This window comes from Melopsittacus undulatus, chromosome Z (assembly GCF_012275295.1).
Source record: "Melopsittacus undulatus isolate bMelUnd1 chromosome Z, bMelUnd1.mat.Z, whole genome shotgun sequence".
Classification (NCBI taxonomy): domain Eukaryota; kingdom Metazoa; phylum Chordata; class Aves; order Psittaciformes; family Psittaculidae; genus Melopsittacus; species Melopsittacus undulatus.
This window is the reverse complement of record NC_047557.1, coordinates 61,693,856-61,715,855: the sequence shown is the minus strand read 5'-3', so window position 1 is coordinate 61,715,855 and position 22,000 is coordinate 61,693,856. Positions and strand designations below refer to the sequence as shown.

General features: G+C 42.8%; 1 protein-coding gene across 1 annotated transcript in view; it reads right to left on the bottom strand.

Annotated features, from left to right (window-relative positions):
* Positions 1-19,609, bottom strand: part of LVRN (laeverin) — a 38,482-nt gene extending 18,873 nt beyond the window's left edge. The window contains exons 1-8 of the mRNA XM_034073217.1: positions 19,011-19,609; positions 11,430-11,572; positions 10,038-10,177; positions 6,827-6,953; positions 2,717-2,871; positions 1,304-1,417; positions 501-644; positions 109-174 (exon numbers count right to left, since the gene is read on the bottom strand). Coding sequence (XP_033929108.1) covers positions 109-174; positions 501-644; positions 1,304-1,417; positions 2,717-2,871; positions 6,827-6,953; positions 10,038-10,177; positions 11,430-11,572; positions 19,011-19,609 — 1,488 coding nt within the window. The remainder of the gene's footprint in view (positions 1-108; positions 175-500; positions 645-1,303; positions 1,418-2,716; positions 2,872-6,826; positions 6,954-10,037; positions 10,178-11,429; positions 11,573-19,010) is intronic.
* Between the last annotated feature and the right edge of the window lie 2,391 nt (positions 19,610-22,000).

The window sequence follows — 22,000 nt, the reverse complement described above, 5'->3', positions numbered from 1 at the left end:
AGAATTCATGAGGGTCCAATGAAAAACATCAAGACAAACAGGTATTTGTACAGTTGTAATTTTTCAGGCTTATAAATCAAGACAAAGACATTAGCTTTTCTAACTTACAGTCAGTGCTCTGATAAACAACTTCTCAGTCAGAAAACCAGAAAGCATCCAGGTAATAGAAGCCCCCTGGAGTACAAACAAAAAGATACAAGAAAACATGAGTTATTATTGTGATGATTATTATTGCAATATTTTTTCGAAGTATATTCCAGAGAAATTACTCAGGCTACTCCTATGCTTCATATTTCATGGAGGTTAAAAATATTTTCACCATTTGTTTCACAGACACAACACATCTGCAACATCCAATAAATTTTCATGTGAAGCAGAAACAATTTTGAATGCCAAAACAACCTACAAAAAGCACTGTAATTCAAAGGTTCGTCTCTAACCTACTTTGTACCGTTAGTTTAGAATATATGAGAAATGGGAAGAATTTTGTATCTTTTAACCTTGCTGTAGGTGATGCTGTCAAACAGAGATATTAAAGAAAATGATCCTTTGATCTTTTCTTCAGTCTCTGACAGTGATCGAACTCCTCTTTCATTGTCTTCCCTTAAAACAGGTTGTACAACATGATCATAAAAGATTTTATCCTGCAAGAAAAAGACAAATCCAAGTGAGATGAACAGAAAATACTTATTCTCAGGAGAGAATACAGATTATGGGATTAGCAGTAGTAAAAATAGTTATCAATAAACAAGGACCAATCCTTTTTCCACCTCCCTTAATTTCCCATGAAGTAAAAGGGACCGCATACCCAATCCACATACAACATTAGTAATCAGGGAAGATTTTACATCTGAGAAGACTGAGCCTGACAAAGACAATTATGGTGTGATCCTCCTGTTAAATCAACTATATTAAGCAATAAATGAACAAATACTGGAAAGTGACAACCTGCATTGGATGCTTGGAAAAGAGTTTGGACAGGCAGGGGGGCAAACCATCAGCTACAGGATCCAGGAGTGAAAGCTGGATTTACTACATGACAGACCTAGGGCAAAACTCCAATTCCTTGTCACTCCAGAATCACAGCTGTCTAGCCATCCTCTGTGTCAGCTGCAGAAGAGCTCAGTGGGATCATAGCAGATGGAGACCCTCCAGGGAACAATCGAGACCTGTTGGTCCTTCCCATAGGAGTTAAATTGCTAACACTATTGTTCTATTAAATCCCATCTCCTGCACCTTCCTTTTCTTTGTACATGCTGGAACTTTGCTACTTTAGTTTACTTCAGTAAGCATTAGTACTTACGAGTGAAAGCTTGGGTTCAATAAAGATAGCTCCCAGGTACTCAAAGTAAGACGCCAGTCCCTCATTAAGCCACAGATCATTCCACCAGTTCATTGTAACCAGATTTCCAAACCACTTAAGCAGAAAGAAAAAAATGTCTCAACATCTCTTTGGACTGCTATTTTAATTTTGCAGGTTAAACACATATACTTATGCTGAAATAATTTTATTTAATGTATAATAAAATGTTGGATATTCCTTCAGACATTGAAAATTGAGTAGAAAAAGATGCACCTTAGAAAAAGACAGATGTTCTGGGCAGATATTTTTTAATTTCATACTATGAGTATCGATGTCATTCTTTTACTCTATTTAATTTTAAATACTTCCCAATAAAATGTAAGTATCTAAAAGATCATTATCAGGCTATGGTTAAAAGTAGGGCTTCTATCAAGCAACAATAAAAACATTTTTCCATGCTCTTAAAAGAAAATTGTCAAGGGAACGATAAACACAACTGGGGAAACAACCATTTCCAAAATCAGCAAATCCCTATCCTGGCAAGCAATAAAACTTCCATCACAGCTGCTATGTACTCATATTTGGCAGTTCATATTTAACAAAAAAATGATTGCTTGTGGATTTGTATTTTATTTGTTAATTCTTGAAAACTTGAACTACAACTTTGTTTTAAAACCATGTTTAATTAAGTCCTGACATTTGTCTCATTTGCTTGCAATAATAACACTTTGCTCATCTGAAGGACTGAAAAGTTACAGACCTTGTCAAAAAGGTATACAAGTGCATTAGAGAAGTTAAACTCTTTCACTAACTTTGTTGACTTAGTGCAAACAGTTGTTGCTTTGGCAAGCAACAGTAAATTAAGCATAGTCAATAAAAAAGTGAAATTACATTATCATTCCAAACCCAGTAAGAAAACTTGGAAAATCTCTATGAAAACTGGAAAAAGGTACAGTGTAAAATGTTAATTTTCTTCTATTATATCACAGGATGTTTCTTACGGAAAAACAAATACCTTTTGAATTCAGACATGCGTTGATGCTACAAAAGAATACTTATGAGCTCCATTAATTCCCCACTGAAGTACTAAGTAAGTATATTGTATTTAAAGAGCACTGTGTCCCCCCTACATCCCTACAGTATTTTCTAGAATGGCATTCGGGTACTGTGTAAGATAAAAAATAAGTAGTCCGTTAACAGTTTGGTATCAATGCACAGTAATAGGACTGAATCTGCTATCAATATTGTTTTATCAGCAAAGCATATATTCAAACAGTCTCTCAGTACTCTAGTGCTCATACCCCCTGTTGTCAAGTCACTATTTCTCTTCTAATAATCAGTGACCACAGCATCAGCAACGAGATGGAAACAACATCAGAGGCAAATAAATATACAGAATATTTTACCACGTGCCTGGTGTCCTAGCTCATGTGACACAATTATGGCAATCATTGCCTTTCTGCTTGTGAATTTATCACTTGGTTGGTACATCAATGATGATTCTTGGAAAGTCATTAGCCCCCAGTTTTCCATAGCACCCGCTCCAAAATCAGGCAGTGCAACCAGATCTAAATTCATTCAAACAAAGAAAAAAAATTGTACCTTTAAAATTTTCAGAAGTAAAATTCTCACATGATTTTAATGCTCACTCTGGTCCAGTGTGCAATTATAGAATACTGCATCTTAGTGGTTCTTTGTGGTATTATGGCAACACTCATGCAAGCGGTCTGTGAAATTTCTTCTTGTCGTACATTCCATCTATGATGGCTGCTCCTTCACGAAGCCATATAATAAACTCCCATAAAACCCAGATCTGTACTGTGTCTTGTACATACAGATGTTTTGAACAAAAATGAAGGCTGTATTCTGCCAATGCTAGGATAGACTATATTCACTTCTGGCTGTCAGAAATCTTTTTCTGTTTAACTTTCTCCTCTGTTTGGGAAAGATTGTACTCACTTCTTTCTAAAAAGCCAGACTAGGGACAATGTGGGCCCTCTCCGGAAGCTATCGGGAGAACTGGCTACCCTGGATTTGGGAAGGCTGAGCTTCTCAATGACTTCTTTGCCTCAGTCTTCACTGGCAAAGGCTCTGACCACACTACCCAAGTCTTGGAAGGCAGATGCAGGGACTGTGAGAATGAAGACCTTGGGCCCACTGTAGGAAAGGATCTGGTTTGAGACCATCTTAAGAAACTGAATGTACACAAGTCCATGGGACCTGATGAAATCCATCCACGAGTCCTGAAGGCGCTGGTGAATGAAGTTGCAAAGCCACTGGCCATCATACTTGAAAAATCATGGCAATCAGCTGAAGTTCCCGATGACTGGAAAAAGGGAAATATAACCCCCATTTTCAAGAAGGGGAAAATGGATGACCGGGGGAATTACAGACCAGACAGTCTCACCTCTGTGCCTGGCAAAATCTGGGAGCAGATTCTCCTGGAGGGCATGCTAAGGCACATGAAAAACAACATGGTGCTTGGTGACAGCCAGCGTGGCTTTAGTAGGGGAAAATCCTGCCTGACCAATTTGGTGGCCTTCTATGATGTGGCCACGGAACTGATGGACAGGGGTGAAGCAGTTGACATCATCTACCTGGACTTGTGCAAAGCATTCAACACTGTCCCACATGACATCCTTGTCTCTAAATTGGAGAGACATCAATTTGATAGGTGGACCACTTGGTAGATACAGTACTGGCTGGATGGGCGCATGCAAAGAGTTGTGGTCAATGGCTCAATGTCCAGCTGGAGACCAGTAACAAGTGGCGTCCCTCAGGGATCGGTGTTGGGACCGGTCATGTTCAACATCTTTGTCAGGGACATGGACAGTGGGATTGAGTGTGCCCTCAGCAAGTTTGCCGATGACACCAAGCTGTGTGGTTCAGTTGGTATGCTGGAGGGAAGGAATGCCATCCAGAGGGACCTTGACACACTTGTGAGGTGGGCTGATGACAACCTCATGAAGTTTAACCATGACAAGTGCAAGGTCCTACACCTGGGTGGGAGCAATCCCAGGCACAGCTACAGGTTGGGCAGAGAAGAGATTCAGAGCAGCCCTGTGAGAAGGACTTGGGGATGTTGGTTGATAAGAAAATGAACATGAGCCAGCTTCAATGTGCACTCACAGCCCAGAAAGCCAACCGTATCCTGGGCTGCATCAGAAGGAGTGTGACCAGCAGGTGAAAGGAGGTGATCCTGCCTCTCTACTCTGCTCTTATGAGAACTCACTTGGAGCATTGTGTGCAGTTCTGGTGTCCTCAACATAAAAAGGACATGGAACTGTTGGAACAAGTCCAGAGGAGGGCCACGAGGATGATCAGGGGACTGGAGCACCTCCCATATGAAGACAGGCTGAGAAAGTTGGGGCTGTTCAGCCTGGAGACCTCATAGCAGCCTTCCAGTATCTGAAGGGGGCCTACAGGGATGCTGGGGAGGGACTATTCATTAGGGACTGTAGTGATAAGACAAGGGATAATGGGTTGAAACTTAAACAGCAGAGGTTTAGACTTGATATAAGGAAGAAATTCTTACTGTTAGGGTGGTGAGGCACTGGAATGGGTTGCCCAGGGAGGTAGTGAATGCTGCATCCCTGGTAGTGTTCAAGGCCAGGTTGGACAGAGCCTTGGGTGACATGGTGTAGTGTGAAGTGCCCCTGCCCATGGCACTGGGGTTGGAACTAGATGATCTTAAGGTCCTTTCCAAACCAACTATTCTATGATTCTGTGATTCTAACATTCTTTCCTAGCAACTGATAAAAATAAATAAATATGTCCTGCTCTTTTGGCTCTGTGAGTAGAGGAATCCTTTCCAATGTTATTTGAAAGGTTCTTAGAAACATCCTCTCTTTGTTTCCACAGTACGGTTGTTACCTCTGTAGTACCCTTCTGACTTACACACAAAGAACAGTTTTACAGTTCAAATGTCAGGGCTGGACAAAACATCAAGAATCTCAAAGAAAGATGTACTGTTTAAACTCAGCCACAAAGAGCAAAATTTGGAAAACTTAGGCATTTTGGAAGAGCATTTTGGAAGCAGACACAAGCTTGTGCTCCAGCTAGCTGACTATGAGCCAGTTCCAGTCCAAAAGCTAGGCAACTAATGTAAGGGTGGTGCTGAACACAAGCAAAGCTAGACTGCATCTCAGTGGGGCTTACTGCCTCAGGCTTACCTAAAAATGTATTTCCTTTTCAGTGGGGTAGCCCTGATCTAGCCAGCTTGGGGGAAGAGAGCTCACTTATAACTGCATTAAAATCAGGTGAAAACAAACCCTTAAGTAATCCTTAATTTCATATTTTGAGTTTGGAAAATAAGTATCCACAAGTAGCTATTTTGGTCGATCTAATCCTATGGATGTTTAAGCAGAACTTCAAAGAAAGTCTGTGGGAAATCCAGTTTGTATGGCATGACATTACAGTGGGACTGTAATGGTTTTACAGCACTCTGAGAAGGTGAAATCTTACCTTACAAGAACCCCATTACAAACTTCTTCTACTTCAATTTTGTAAGACTTTTATACTAATTAATTAATGTATTGACACTGCTGCTACAGAGAGGAACACAAGCATGGAGCAGAATTGTCTACAGCCCTTGAGCAGCTTCCATGGTTTCTAAGATAATAAAATTTAAAGTGATGACTGCATTTATTACATTTTCCATAAGGATTGTAGTGAGTAATTATGCAAGTTACTCTATACAAACTGGGAGTTACTATATTTACACAGATGAAAATTTATTTCATTTCAAGTGCCAAGATGCAGGTCTGACAAACCAGCAAAAATTAAAGGAGGGAAATTCTTCCCCCAAAGTCCTTGTGTCTGCTAAGATCATGGGCAGGTCCAAACCTCATTTTAAATAAGAACTGCCTCTTGTGCTCTCAATATTCTACCAATTTGTATAAAGGAGCATGTTTCCCCATAATATTCATGCTGAAGCCCTTGCAAATCCAAGTACAAGTAGAAGACAAACTATATAGTAGAACTACATAAACCACATGATGGCACCCTTTTTTCTAGACTGAAGCTTGATTTGACATACCTGATGACCATTTGAAATAGACACACGTTTTCCTTGGAGTGGTTTTTCTGAGGAGGAACGTGCAGGAACATACAGCAAATTCACAGGTAAGACATGAACATACTGAAGAAAGCAAGGAACGCTTTGGGGAGACATGGGTTACAGCAAGCGTGGATTTCCTAGGAGGGCATAAGGACTACATTTGCCTGGTATGGTCTATACATCCCAGAAATAGTCATGTAACTGAACAACTCTTTTCTATCCACTTTGTACTCCATCAGCCCCTCTACTAGGAAATGATGGTTTAAAAGAATGAGTGTGATATGAAGGTAAAAGTTCTGAGTTAGAAGTAAATAAGAGACATGATATGGAAAGGAGAATTCAGTGGGAAAGCTTAGGGGTGATAAGCCATAGAAAGAGAATACTGCGAAAGAACCCATTGCCTCTGTGAACTATACACCACCAGCAGGCATTTCTGGTTCATTTAAGAAAATAAGTAATCTCACCTGTCTTTGGCAGAGGATAGCTGATGTTAAGTAGGTCTTCCAGAAATGAAAATATCGGGCCTGTGATATTTAAAGCATAGTCAACATATCCATTTTTAACTGCCTCTTTCCGAGCCCAAATACGTATCTGTAATACAACAAGGAGGCATTATTTTAGACATCCCTCGTATTTTAATTTTCTTCTCTTCTGTGAATCATTGTTTGAAAATGCTGTCTTCCCACAACAGACCATACAATTAAGTTTTTAATGAAAAAGATCCCAACTCAAGTTTTGCCAGGCCTAAGAAAATGGGGCACAGAGCCTAATCCTGCTAAAATCTAGGAGATTTCCAGTACTTCAAAACAGCCAAGATTTGAATCCAACTATAAGCTGCTGGAACAAATGGACTCCTAGTTTCATTAAATGGGAAATGCTGTAAAACTATTTAGAATTGCGTATCTTAAGCCATTGTTTTCCATCCAGTGAGTCAGGGTGACACACTTTCCCACTCATTTCCTGAAGAGAGAGAAATGGATGTTCAGACAGCATTTGCAGTCCAAGCATACACATTTCTCAAACTTTGACAGCCTGAAACAGACCACTGGCCTCCCACTGTTGATGGAGAGAGCAGACAGCATCTGAGCAGATGACATCTGCACCTCTGAGTAATGAAGCCAGCAGCAGCAAGCAAAGCTTTCCCCTCCCATCCTCATTTGCTTTGTCATGGTAATGAGTACACTGAGAAAAGGTTCACTCACTCCATCATGTATTTCTGGATGTGAGATCCCTTAGGTGCCTACCAGCTCAAGCACTGCTGCATTTCTTGCACCTAAATGCAATACATGGTCTCACAAGAAGCTGCACAGCCAAACCCTAACAGCACAGTTGGAAAGCATCAGGATTTGATTTACAAGGAAAAAAAATAAAGCATATTCAGCCAGTAGACTATCCTCTATCTCTGAGCCTCCCTTTTCAGCCAAGGCTTCAGAAGAGATTTAAAGACCAGATCACTTCATTTTGCAAAACATAAACACAGTGAACAGCTAAATATCCTAATCCTAGTATGAGTTTTGAATTATAATACTGGTGTTCCAGGTTATGAATTACTTACCAGAAATGACAAAACAGAGAGTGTAAACATGCTCACACAAGTACTGCAGAGGCACAGACTGACCATCTCTGTCTGAAACCAAAGAGCAAAATGCCCTCTCCCCTTTATCTCACAAAAGGAACAGAGTTTATATAATCATAGAATCATAGAAGAGTTAGGGTTGGAAAGGACCTTAAGATCATCTAGTTCCAACCCCCCTGCCATAGGCAGGGACACCTCACACTAAACCATATCATCCAAGGCTTCATCCAACCTGGTCTTGAACACTGCCAGGGATGGAGCATTCACTGCCTCCCTGAGCAACCCATTCCAGTACCTCACCACCCTCACAGTAAAGAATTTCTTCCTTAGGTCCAATCTAAACCTCTGCTGTTTAAGTTTCAACCCGTTACCCCTTGTCCTATCACTACAGTTCCTAATGAATAGTTCCTCACCAGCATCCCTGTAGGCCCTCTTCAGATACTGGAAGGCTGCTATGAGGTCTCCACGCAGCTTTCTCTTCTCCAGGCTGAACAGTCCCAACTTTCTCATCCTGTCTTCATATGGGAGGTGCTCCAGTCCCCTGATCATCCTCGTGGCCTCCTCTGGATTTGTTCTAACAGTTCCGTGTCCTTTTTATGTTGAGGACACCAGAACTGCACACAATACACCAAGTGAGGTCTCACGAGAGCAGAGTAGAGGGGCAGGATCACCTCCTTCGACCTGCTGGTCACACTCCTCTTGATGCAGCCCAGGATACGGTTGGCTTTCTGGGCTGCGAGCACACACTGAAGCTGGCTCATGTTCATTTTCTCATCGACCAACACCCCCAAGTCCTCCGCAGGGCTGCTCTGAATTTCCTTTTTGCCCAACCTGTAGCTGTGCCTGGGATTGCTCCCACCCAGGTGTAGGACCTTGCACTTGTCATGGTTAAACTTCATGAGGTTGTCATCAGCCCACCTCACAAGTGTGTCAAGGTCCCTCTGAATGGCATTCCTTCACTCCAGTGGATCAACTGAACCACACAGCTTGGTGTCATCAGCAAACTTGCTGAGGGCACACTCAATCCCACTGTCCATGTCAGCGACAAAGATGTTAAACAAGACCGGTCCCAACACCGATCCCTGAGGGACACCTCTCGTTACTGGTCTCCAGACGGACATTGAACCGTTGAGAAATACTTGCTTGAATGCTTTGATTTGCTAACTCATGTCACTACAGATCAGCCCAAGAAAAAGGCACCACTGAGAGCCTAGGCATCCAGCATGTTCTATACAGGGGACAGCAGGTATGACATACCAAGCCAAATCTTCACTTTAAAGAGGAGCTAATACTGTGGCTACAGTCACATTCACACTGCCCCCTCAACCTGTCCCACCATTCCCCAGTAGGATGACAGTGAACTAACCATGAAATTAACACTGTGCTCTCATTTACTAACAACAGCAAGTATATGCTAGCCATAATAGCTTTATTCTTATTTTGGAACAACTTGATACATCCTTTCCCTGTTGACTTTCAGCAAAAGAAGAAAAGTGGAATACCTGGTGCTAATGGAGCAGATTCTTTTACAGCTTTCCTCAAGAAACTTTGGCCATTGTAGTGTACGAGCAAAACTGAATGCTAATTGATTAAGAAGCTTCAAACACAAAACAGTCAGTTTTGGAGTCTGAGAAAGTGTCCGCTAGAGAATAAAAGGTTAAAATACTATATACAAAATGCTTGGGGCACAGTATTGCTCCTAATGATGTCACGAGACTGCTCCTCAAAGGGCAAGAACAAGGCACTGAACTTCAGATAACTTTTTACAACTAAGACAACTAAGAAGAAAAGCAGACCCTGAATTACAGCCAGTACTTTCTGCAGAATAGATACTCCTGAAGTTTTAACATACAGAGCCCAAACCTGCTTGTGGAATTGTATGAAACTAACAGTACAGGGCAAAAAATTAATTATCCTAAAGGAAAGCTTTATGCAGAAATATCTGCAGGATAAATATAGCAGTTTTGCTACATAAGCAAATAGTCTTGGAAGGGAAAGCACAGTTAATTTCTGTGATATTGTCTATAAAGCACATGATGCACTACAGAGCCAACTTCTGTTGTTAACTGCTGTAATGTGTTATGCAGCCTTATATTTACCTCATTTCCCCGCTCGGTTCTGGTGACATAATCAAAAGCACAAATCACAAAAGCAGTCAAGTAAGTTGACATTTTCAGTGAAGTGTTAAATTTGGTAACAGTCCACAGGCTTCCATTTTCATCCTTCATTTCTGATACATCTAGAAAAAATATCGAAGACACATTCAAACCATTGCTCTTCCATAATAAACAATGAATTTTGTGCTTTCTGCACTTTTTTAAATATCTCTCTTTGATATACCTTATTTCTGCACTAACTCCACATGTTTCTGGTAGAAGGCAAGCAGCCAGACTCATTGCTACTGCCACGTGTCAGAGTCATGACCTTCCATGCAAAGACCAAAAATCCACTCTTGAGCTTCTTAACTGAAGTCTTGAATATCAAACTGCATCTGTTTGAGGATGTAGGCAAACTGTAGACAATGTAACCCATGCTGCATACCTCTCTGCTGCATAGATCATATGATCTATTGTGACTGAAATACAGGTCATGTGTGCCCAAGAATTATGAAATACTTTATCAGATACTTTCCTTCTGAGTAAGGTAGACATGGAGAAGATTCACAGAGGAAGCAAATGCTTCAAACAGTTCTCACAGAGATCCCACCTATTGTGATTCCTAAGTTACATAGCTTCCATGCAAATCTCATAAGACTTTCTTGCTATGGCTGAAAATTATTTAGGGGAAAAACAGAGATTTGTGGTGCTAAAATGCAAAAAAAAGCAATTAAAAAGAAGGCAAGAGATCCATAAGATTTCCCTAAGAACACTAATTTATAGAATTTTCTGGAATCTTCTACTCTCCATGCATCCCACATGAGATTCCAGCAAGAGACATGAGGAGCATCTCCAGAGCCTGAAAGTCTTCTCATTTTTATTCTGCAGATATCCAGGAAGCTAAAGTGTCTCTACCTGGCAAAACAATCCTTTATATGTTGTAAATATACCTTAAAATCTACTTAGAATGAAATTAATCCCTTAATACCACAATTATAGGCTTTGCACACCGGGACTGCTGTTTTGTTTTAAGCAAATGTCATGCAGTAAGACAGACACACTGACTAAGCAATAAATGCCAGGAATCAAACCCTATGGAGCCTCCAGCAATTGGAGGAGACCACATCACAACTGGAAAACAATGGAATTACTACCATCAGAGACATTAATTATGAATAACTGTTTCCAAATTTTTTTAAGTTCACAAGCACATATTTTCTGTGCGTTTTCAAGGTGTTAGCACATGGACAACAGAACACTGCTGTATCAGATGATATAATCTGTTAGAGATATATATAGATAAACTACAACCCTTTTAGAAGTAGTTTAGATTAAAAAAAAAAACCAAAAAACAAAAAACAAAAACCAAAGCACATCTGCTTGCTTTTTACCTACCAATAGCAGGCATGTTGGAAAGAGCCACATAGCTGGGATCATGGACAATTCTGATATTAAACGTGGCTTTCATGGCAGGTTCATCAAAACATGGGTAAACCGTCCTGGCATACGTTGGTTCCAGTTGGGAGGCAATCAGCATACTGTATTAAAAATAAAAGTATGATTAATCCACCATGCTACTGCTGATAAAAGTCATACAGTTCATAAAAACATGAAATTAGGAAATGCAAGAAGTGAATCACACAGATATGCAGATTTGGAAAAGGTTTGGTTATTATTTAAGTCCTTAATGAAATCCCGTGCCCAACAGACAGTTCAGTTTAGATGCTTCTAGAGAAAAGCATCTTTTTCTAATTAGGGCTTTAGTTTTTTATTTATTTTTTTCCCCTCACCAGCCTTTTCCAGATACTGAATGTTAAATATTTGAACTCTTCTAGTTTGTCTATTAAGACAGAGTTGATTAATTAAAGTTTTGCACACAACAGGCTAGTGTTCAAAAATGATACAATGCCCATCTTTAATTTCATAATCAGGATCTCTCTATACACCTGCTCCTCTCTCTAATGCAGGTACTCTTATTTTAATAGGGCATTCTAATAAAAAATCGTAATAACTGTTAGGTAACTATGTATACCAGTACTTCCACACTTCTCTCAGGTCACATAAAGAACCTCAGTGAGAACAGCACCAGTGCTGACCCAGTGCCCTGGCAAGTCTAGGAAAATATTCAAAAGGATTCTTTTCTACCTTGTGCTCTGGCACCCTGCCTCACTCAGGGCAGAGCCCTGTGACACACAGTGCTGGATGCAGTCCTCCTGTTTGAACTAACTGAACTTGGGTCCAGGCAGATGCTCAGCAACCAAGCCAAACCGAAGTTAATCCTATTGTGTGAGGCTATCAATGAGAACTTGGCACCAAATCCAAAAAACAGGTGTGGCTGCAGACTGGGCTGATGAACAGCCAAAACTGCATTAACAGCAGAAAATCCAACTACAAATCAGCCACTTCAGACCATAAATATGGGCAGTCAACAGAGTCCATTGAGCTTTTCATCTGTAGCACAGTGGTGATCTCCCCTTGTACAGGGACATCCTTCCAGGTTACCCCTGAGGCTGAGAGATCCCTTTCCTGACAGCAGGCATCAGTGGGCTGGTAAGTGGCATTTCTGCAGGCATGTAACATTTAAGATACATATAGCAAGCTCATGAAATATTTTCTGTATCCCATACTAACTTTAAGTGTAGTTAATATCACCTGTCCATCTGTACCTGTTAAATATTTTACATACCTAAATTTACTGATTAGAACTCAATACACTAACTACCAGATCAAATCTGTTTGGCTGATCTCTGACTCTTCTCCTGCAACATCCACTGGCTAGAATCAAATATAAATGACTGTGTCCCATGGCCAAAGTATCAAAGAAGAGCTGGGTTCTTCACAATAGGATATCTGTGCTAGGAATTAGGAAAAATACACATGCAGTGGTTCTCAAAGCTCCATACCTGACAGCAAGTAGTAGCCAGCAGCTGGGCATGCCAGAATGGCATAATCTCCTATTTCAATGACCCCAATACTATCACAAGGCTAGTATTCTTTTCAGCTGTAGTTGAGGTATTCCTTGAAAATGTATTCACACCAGGTCCACAAAGGCTTACATTTAGCACAAACACATCCCAAATGAGCAAGAAGCCATCAGGACAACACCCATACAGTAAGTAACAGTATGTAACAGACAGAACTGCACTACACTGTGGAGTAAGAAGTCTGATCTACCCTACAAGCACAGCGTGACTGCAGCTGACTGTGATCTGTAGCACTGAACCATGTCTGAAACCTGAGGTTCCATCTTTTCTTGTTACTTGAAATTAATGGATTAGTTTTCCATTGATATTCACACCACTTCACAGAAGACATGAATTATGTGAGATTAGATCCTGCTTCCATTGTCAGCAGTGTTTTCCACTGAGCTCCAAAGGACAGCCCTCTAGGAGCCTTTTCTTTTGCAAGATGTTTGGCTATTGCCATTTTAATAGCTGTGCTATCTAGCCCTATCAAAGCTGATCTAATCAATTCAATACTGAAAGCACTGGCAACTAATCTACACTACATCATCCTCATTGCTGATGTTTGGGAACAGTATCAACAAGACATCTGCACAGTATTCTCAAAACATGGTACATTTTGCATTTAATAGATTTATCTGATACTGTACCATAACACAACTTAATGACAATTCAAAGAACACATGTTGAACACATGTTGATACACAGCGACTACTGGGACAACAACATCTATTCTGAAGTGAAAAATGGCCAGAGAGAGAGCAGCACAGTGTATTTGCTTCCTGCCTGTCAGGGCAGGAAGATTTTCTTTATGGATTTGATTCCCTGCAGAGTCAACTGTGCCAGCCACCAGCTGCTTTCCTGAATGCAGCTGAAGCTCCACCTGAGACAGCAGTATCATCTCCTCTCCTCCTTCATCCTGTCCAGCAATAGAAAGTGATTGAAACTTCTGCCAGGGATGCACAGAAGCAGCAAAAGCGATCAGCCACTTCACTGAAGGAATCACCCACTGAAAATACCCTATCTCTTTCTTCCTGTGCAGCTGAGTGTGCTTTTGTGCAATCATAAGCTCTAGGAAACACTGAGCAACCCCACAACTGCAGATTACCCCATACTGGTGCAGTTTCCTGATCCAGGAGGCTCTGTACCAGCAGAAATTGGTGCAGACACTGGTGCAAATCTGCCCACAAGAAATTCTTGTTCAAGAATACAAAATAGCACATACTGGGCAAAAGCATCATGATAAAAAAAGAAACATTAAGATGGATTAAATGTTATTTTTCAGCAGGACTCCAAATAGGGAAAATAGGAATGTTTCATGCATCTTACACAAACCACCGGTGTTTCAAACACACATTATCTTATATAATTTGTCAGAATGAGTCATTGTTGGGACTTTTTTTTAGTTGCATTATTGTGGGGTTTTTTTCAAGGTGAAGGTGTTAGCATGAAATTAATTACTTGCAAGCTTTTTTCCACACTGAAATATTGTAACAAAATAAATTACCCAAAAGGAAATTATTCTTTTTTAAAGCCTAACACTGCCTAAGCAGACATATAAAGTCTTCTGTTAAGCCTACAGTTTTGTGCATGTATTTCATTTTCTTCTTCCATAAGTATCATATGATATCTCCTTCCCCTAGTAAAACAAAATTGAAGCCAGAATACTTTTAAAAAACGAGAAACAGATAACAGGATCTGTTAGCCTACATATTTGACAATTTACACTAAATGGATTTTTTTTTTTTGTTTTTAAGTTAGTGTCTAAAAACAAGCTGTTTTGGAAGATGAGGAATGCATCCTGTACAGGACATTAACACCTACTGGACACTGTTTCGCTTGATTTAAAAAAAAGCTGAATTACAGAAGAAATGCTTTATGTTGATGCAAAAAAAAAGGTTATTCTCCTAAAAAAAATGCCTTCTCAGTGAAATAATGTTATTGTGATACTGACAGCATAATGTATATTTGTGTTAATATCTCGTATAACTGGTTTCTTCCATTTTAAAAATACGAAGCATTAAACTGTCAAACAAACCCTGAAGTGGCTCAAAGTAAGGGATTTTCACAGTGAGCAGAAAGAATCCTGTTCTGTCCTCAACACCCAGTCTGTTTTTCAGGTGAACAGTGCTCAGCACTAATATGCAGCTCAAGAAAATACCAAACCTGTTACTTGCTCTGATCTCTGTCTGTGCCTTTGGTATTCCTAACTCACCAATTCATACAAAACAAAAGTGTTTCAGAGGATTCAAGAAGGTTGCAGAATAACTGTAATGATGCTGTTCTAATCTTCTTTGCCCTCATTCTAGTAATTGGTGTTGAAGCAGCTGGTAAAAATCACCACAAAAACTGTGATTGCATTTTGGGATGCCTGCAAACACCAGCCCTATCCAGGCAAGTATTTTGTACAAGTTGCACAGGACATATGCAGAGTGGCTACTGAGCAAGATGCTCAAAAGATTTTGAAACACTGCTGTGAACAGTGACATACAGCATGCACTTTAAGGGACACACCACATGGATACTCTAACCCTAGAGTAGTATATACAAGGTTACTCACAGCAGTACAAGATTTGTCTGCAGAATGATGTTACAACAGACCTTTTGCATCATATATGTTTGAGCTTGCACTGCTAGAGAAGGGCAAAGGTGGTTTCTGTATCTTTCTGCCTACCCAGATCCTGGCATGGACTCTTCCAGCTGTATGTAGAGTACAGATTCCCCATTTCAACAAGAAAGCCTTCAAATTTATAGTGCTGGTGAAGTGGGAGCATCCTCCTTCTTTACTTCCTTCACTCCTGCAACCACTGCAGACACGGGCTGTGCACTATGCATGAAGAGTGCTCCCATTTGTCAGTTTTCTTTTGTGTCTCAGACCTGATCAGGTAGGGAGTACAAACTGTCAACCACAGTAAAATCATCTGCAGTTATTAGTGATCAAAGTGATAACAAACAACTTCTGCCCTGAAAAATCAGTGAAGTTTAGGCTTTGGTTTCTCGCTTTCCACAAAGGTGAGGTTAGCACTTCTGAAAATAGCTGTCTCTGCAGCTTTCCTATACCACCTTGTTGGCGTGTTCCAGCTCCAGCTTGGAAAGAGGACAAGGAACAGTACTTTTTATCAACTTGGTAACTCTGCCAGTTTGTCAAGAACAATGGGGATACCTGACCAAGATAAAAAGCCTGTGCCAGATGGAACAAACATGCCAAGGGACTTCGCTTCCCTTTAGGACTAACTGTCTATTGAAAGCTTGCCCTCCTCTGCTTAAACTCTTCTGAAACACAAGGCATCCAGTGGTTCCACAAGCACCAATTACAAAAAACACTGAGACTTCTAGTGCATGCAGAAGATACAGGAGTATTCATGACCACAGACAAACATCACATTGTCCATTAGAGCTGGCGGTTTAACTCAGGTGCGGCAGTCAGAAGCCCTCATAGGAACCAGATCCCATAGGTCTGATGGAGCCAGGTACAAGTTACTTGAGAAGAGCTACAGGACAATCTGCTGGAGATCCTGGTTTCCTCACAGGACAGTGACTGGCTTTGTACTGAGAACTGAAGGGCACTGAATGTTTTTAAGTGGCTCCTGATCTATATAATCCATTAGAACCCAACTTTTTCCATCATTAACATCTCTCTAGAGCTTACAGACTATATTCCTCAAAACACACCTCTTCCATAAAATAGGAAGGCAAAACCCCTTCCATGTAAATGGACCCCACCAGATTAGGAAATGGCTGGTAAAGTGATGACTTAGTTCTTAGTGAAGGAAAAGGTAACAAGATACTGTTGCATACTCTTGATTCAGAGAAAAGACTTTTCAAGGCAGAAAAGATATTTAAAATCTATTTAAGAATATGAAGAATGTGGGCAGTAACAAGTAACCAAAATATTACATCTGGAGTCAGTGGCTTTCCTTTGATTTATTTCAGTGCCCGACCACTGACATCTCTTTAGCCAGACTGTAGTCTCACATTTCATTAGTGCTTCATGATGAGCTAAGAATGAAACGGAACAATTCTCATAAATTCTCTAAACAATTGGAAATTGAAATATATACATTATTTTAATGATTAAAAAATGTTTCTTTCTTATTTTCTACTATGGCAGCACAGCTGACAATAGCTTTTGTTGTTTTTGTTTTTTCAGGTCCTCCAAGTTTTACATTGTCTGAACAAAAAACGTCATAGTCTAATTCACTGTTTCTCAGACAGCACTTGATTGCATGAATACAGCACCAGAGAGCACACTGACACAATATTAAGTAGCTAAGTGCTTGTTCCTTTCTTACTTGGTTTTTTTTATAATCACGTAAATTACACAATGTGTTCTGGATTTTCCTTAGCTCAAAAGTTGAACAAATAATCCTGTGAGTAACAATGAATGAATAAATAGAAACTGAAGAAAACCAGAATATATTTCCTAAATATACTTATTACCATACTGCATTTTTCAATTGGGCTAACCAACTTACTTCTTTTTCCTTACAAAAAACAACACCTGCATAAGTTAAACTTTCCAGATGTGTCAGGCAGTGCCATCAGTGAAGATTTACACAGGAGCTGGCACATGAAAAGACAGCTCATTGAAGAAAAAATACATGGTCCTCCTACACCTCAATAAAAACTACTATTCTTGGTTTCTTATTGTTATGGCTCATACAGGGACTTATACATATAGATCTTGCAGGTAGCTGAATACTACCTGCTTGAACAAGTAATCTGTGAACTGCCGAGATACAGTGTATTTTAGTGGATTCATTGATAGGCTGGGAGCCAAGAACATGTGAATTTTAACTCATTTTCCTTTTGATTCACTGATTGCTGTTCCTCAGCTATTCACTACACTTTGTAATTATTAAAAGGAAATAATTTTAAAATAAGCAATTTATCTGCCTCTTTGTTAAACACCTTGTCTTCTACTGGAGCTATTTAAATCATAATCTTAAGTTTCACTTTCCTTTGCCAAGTTTCACATCCAGAAGTTTATAATGCAATTCACCTTGAGAATATTACCAATAAAGAAAAATTAACAAGGAAACATTATTCTGAGGGTGAAAATATGTTTTAAATTATTGTTTGGTAAACTTGCACTACCCCAGTACTGATTCTGCAGTTCAAAAGAAAAGGAAAGCATCCTCATAGCACTCACTAAGGAAATGACTGGTTGGTTGATGACAGCTAAACAACTTCATGTACAATAGCATCTACAAAGTCTATACTGCCTAAAGCAGCCACCATCCTACCCCACCATAATTCTCAAACTGCATGTGGTCAACTCATGCCCAAACAGACATCTGAAATGCTGGGTTCTACATAAAGACGTGCTCCCCACAGACACAGTCAGAGGAGACAACAAGCCGTCACTGCTGCACTGCCATGTGTGGGGCAAGGATGAAGACTCTTAGGTGGATTGTGGCTCCCAGAACAGGGTGCTGTTTGCCGCCTTGCTGTCCATCAAAGACACAGAAAGAAAGACTAGAAATCATCCAGAAAACGTTGCTTTCCAGTGGAGATACTCTTTCCTCTGACAAAGACAGACCTCTGGCTGACAGGCCCTCCAGACTAACTCCTGAGCTCCTCACCAGACCCTCCAAACTAGGAGGTCTCCACAAACCATCTCAGCAAGGGTCTTTCCAAGCCGGTGTTGTGGATAAACTCGGCTTCTGAAGGAAAGCCAGGGCAACCTTGCTGGTGCTCTCTGCAGAGGATAGCGACCACCATGGTGCACAGCGCTGAATTTCTGATAGGTTAACTTTGGTGCCCGCAGTGTGCATCCGGGGAGAAGGTGCAGAATGTGCACAGCCCCTGCCCCTTAGAGGGCAGCCCCGCCGTGTGGAGTATCCATCTCTCACCAACAAGGCAGCTCACCGCCGGCTCCACTGGACATGCAGCAACTCCCAGGGTCGCGTCCGACCCCTCCACGCCACGGGTGGCCCTGCCGTGGAGCCGTGACACCGCCGGTGCCGTCGACGGAGGGGCGCGGGGTGCCCGGGCGGCCACCGCAGCCTACCTGCTCAGTCCCTGGTCGGTGTACCGGGTGAGGAAGAGCCCGTCGAGGTCCTCCTCCAGCCGGCCCTGGAAGCCCAGCTGCAGCACGTAGCGGCGCCCGGCCCGCAGCCGGCCGCGCAGCTCCAGCACCGCCACCTCACCCGCTGCATCCAGCCGCAGCCCAGCCACCTCCACGACGGCGCCTGCCTCGGACAAGGGGCCGCGCACGACGGCGGCCCCGCGACTCCGCAGGCCGGAGCTGTGCAGCACCGCCGCGTCCGTATCCTGCAGGCAGTGCACCGTGATGTTCACCTGACCGCTGAAGGCGAACGGTCCCGCCTGGCCCGGCCGCACTCGCGGCCACAGCTCCAGGTCGTAGTGCAGGGGCAGGAGGTTGCGCGGCAGGCGGCGGCCGGACGCGGTGGAGGGAGCTGGACCCAGCGGCGTGGTGAGGCTGGGGGCAGTGGGCGAGGGTCGCGGCAGTCGTGGCGACGGCGGCTCCTCCTGCCGGCAGCGCCCGTAGAGGGCGGCGAGCGCCAGCAGCGCGGCCAGCAGCGCCAGAAGCAGCGCGGCCAGCAGGGCGGCGGCCCTGCGCCCCACGTACAGCCCCCGGGCACCCATCGGCCGCTCTGCTCCGCAGACCGCCGGCCACCCCCCGTACTTACGGGGCGCGCCTGAGGGCGGGCCGGCCTAGGGGAGGTGGTTCTCCCCTCCCAGGCAAGCCGCTCCTGGGAGGGCGGCTCCGGCGGGGTGGGAAGCGCGGGAACCCGCGGGCTGCCCTCTCCCCGTCTGCTGAAGCAAGCAGCCTGCGGGGATCGTGACGGCAGGCGGCCGAGCAGCGGCGACTGAAGTCGTGGGGTGCGGGGTCCGCGGTAGTGCTGGATGGGGTCCGTGCCAGAGGATCGCCGGGGAGCAGTGATAACGTCACCGCCTGACGGACGGCCTTGCACACACAGGACGATGCTGGCAGCCCCCAGCGTGCCGGGTCCGAGGTTGGGCGCAGGGCAGCGGCGTGGGGCTGCCGAAAGCAGCGGTAGCAGGGGCAGCCGAGGGTACGGAGCTGGCGGCTCCCGGCGGGAGCGGCAACGGGGAGGAGAAAAACCCCAAACCCACAAATACTTTTTCACCACCGTTGCAGGAGAAGGATGAGGAAATGTGGGGGTCACTGTTTGAAGTGTGCAATGTTAGAGCAGATCGGCTCTTGAAGGAAATCTAAGTGCTAAACGGTTTGGGAGAAGACGTCGAGTCTGGAAAGCCTCTGGCACATAAAAAAAGTACGACCAAAAACCATTGGTTTCCTTTCAAATCGTTCTCGTTTAGACCCGCACTTCACTGTGTGGTTCAGTTGAGGCTATCAACATCACCACACTGTGCATACGTAGTTAACCCCATTACAATCAATAGGATTAATCCCGTGTTCCCAGGTCTATTAAACACATACTTAAAGGTTTTGGCGAGTTGAGGCTGGATGGCCATCAAGACTGCAAAACTGAGCCTTTGTCATTGTGTAAAACTTGCCTGTTGGGCTTGTTCAGTTGCATCTCATCTTTCAAATAACTATGAGCCGTGCACCAACAGGAGTAGTAACCAGAAACAGGGGCCCTTGTGTGCCATTGCCTCCTTTTAACCTGGACTACAGCAGGTCCCCCCTCTCCATTTTTTAATGCACTCCCTTCCCCACTGTCTTGAACCCAATCAATACCTTTAGGCTTGTATTTCACGCAACAGCCACCCTCAGTACCAAAACAGCTCTGCAAAATTGAGGCATTGGATTAGCTAGTACAGTCTGGTTTGTTGCCAGAGTTGCAGCTAAAACAGCTAAAGGAAATTCACCTCAATGACCTAACACTAAAGGTTATTCCTTCAGCTGATACATTTGTTAACTGGGAGAGATACCTTTTCCATGGTCCTGTACAGAATACAGCTATTGCTTTTCTCATGCTGAGCACAGCAGGGCTGGCTGCTACAGGTCTAGCCAATAGTTCTGACCACTGAACAAAGAAAATTTCTGGTTCCAGCAGAAGACCATAATCTGTTGTTTTCCTGTCGCTTGAGGGATGGGGGGATCCCCTCTGCCAGCCTGTCCCTCTGGTTGTGGGCTTTCCCACTCTTCTTGCCTCATCTGCTGCCTGCCTCAACGCATTTGCTGCTGTTAGCCATTAGCTACCCAACAGGCTGTCTTCTGGCACTGGCCCATCTTCTGCTGCTTTCTTTCATAGTTTGACTTGTAATGCTTCTGTTTCTGCACTTCTTGCTCATTTTGTTCTCATTTACCCCAGTCTTCCCCACCCATGCCCTGGGAACTGTGTCTGTTTCTCTGGTTCGGACCTCTGTACTCTTTCTACTCCACACACCATCTCTTCTCGCTTATGTCCTTGCACAAGCCTCACATAACTCTACTCTTCATCTTGCACATCAGCAGCTTCTCCCTTTTCTCCTATCACGTTTTGTAACATCCGTTATTCTTCTCTTGTATTAAGACCTCGCAACAATCTCCAACAAACTTCTTGGAAGTCGCTGGACCTGCAGCCACACCACAGCCCTGATGAACTAACTGCCCTAAAAGAAGCATGGCCTGCTGCATATCACTTAGAAGACTTCATAGAAAATCTTCTCAAGCTTTTAGGAAAGTATCTTTTCCCTCTGTAAATTTGAGCAGCAGTTTGTGTGTCCAGAGAGTTGCTCCACTCCATGGGACTTCTGACACTACAGAGACTGAGTAAGATGAATGATCAAGAGCTGCCCAAAGATGCCAAAGATCAGGGATGAAAAGGCACTGCTGCAAAGGAGGTGACAGAAAGAAGGAGTCACAGAGTGCACCAGTATTTCTGAGACAAGTGCCCAGACACTAGACAACTATGGAGGATTTCAATGCCCTGCTGTCCAAATGTTTTTCATACACTCTCTATATTGTTCAGTAAAACCATGCTCATCCCTTCACCCCCTCAAAACAAGGCATAGGCAAAATCAAAACTGTGAGGCATCTCATGCCACGCCTGTGCAAACAAGCAG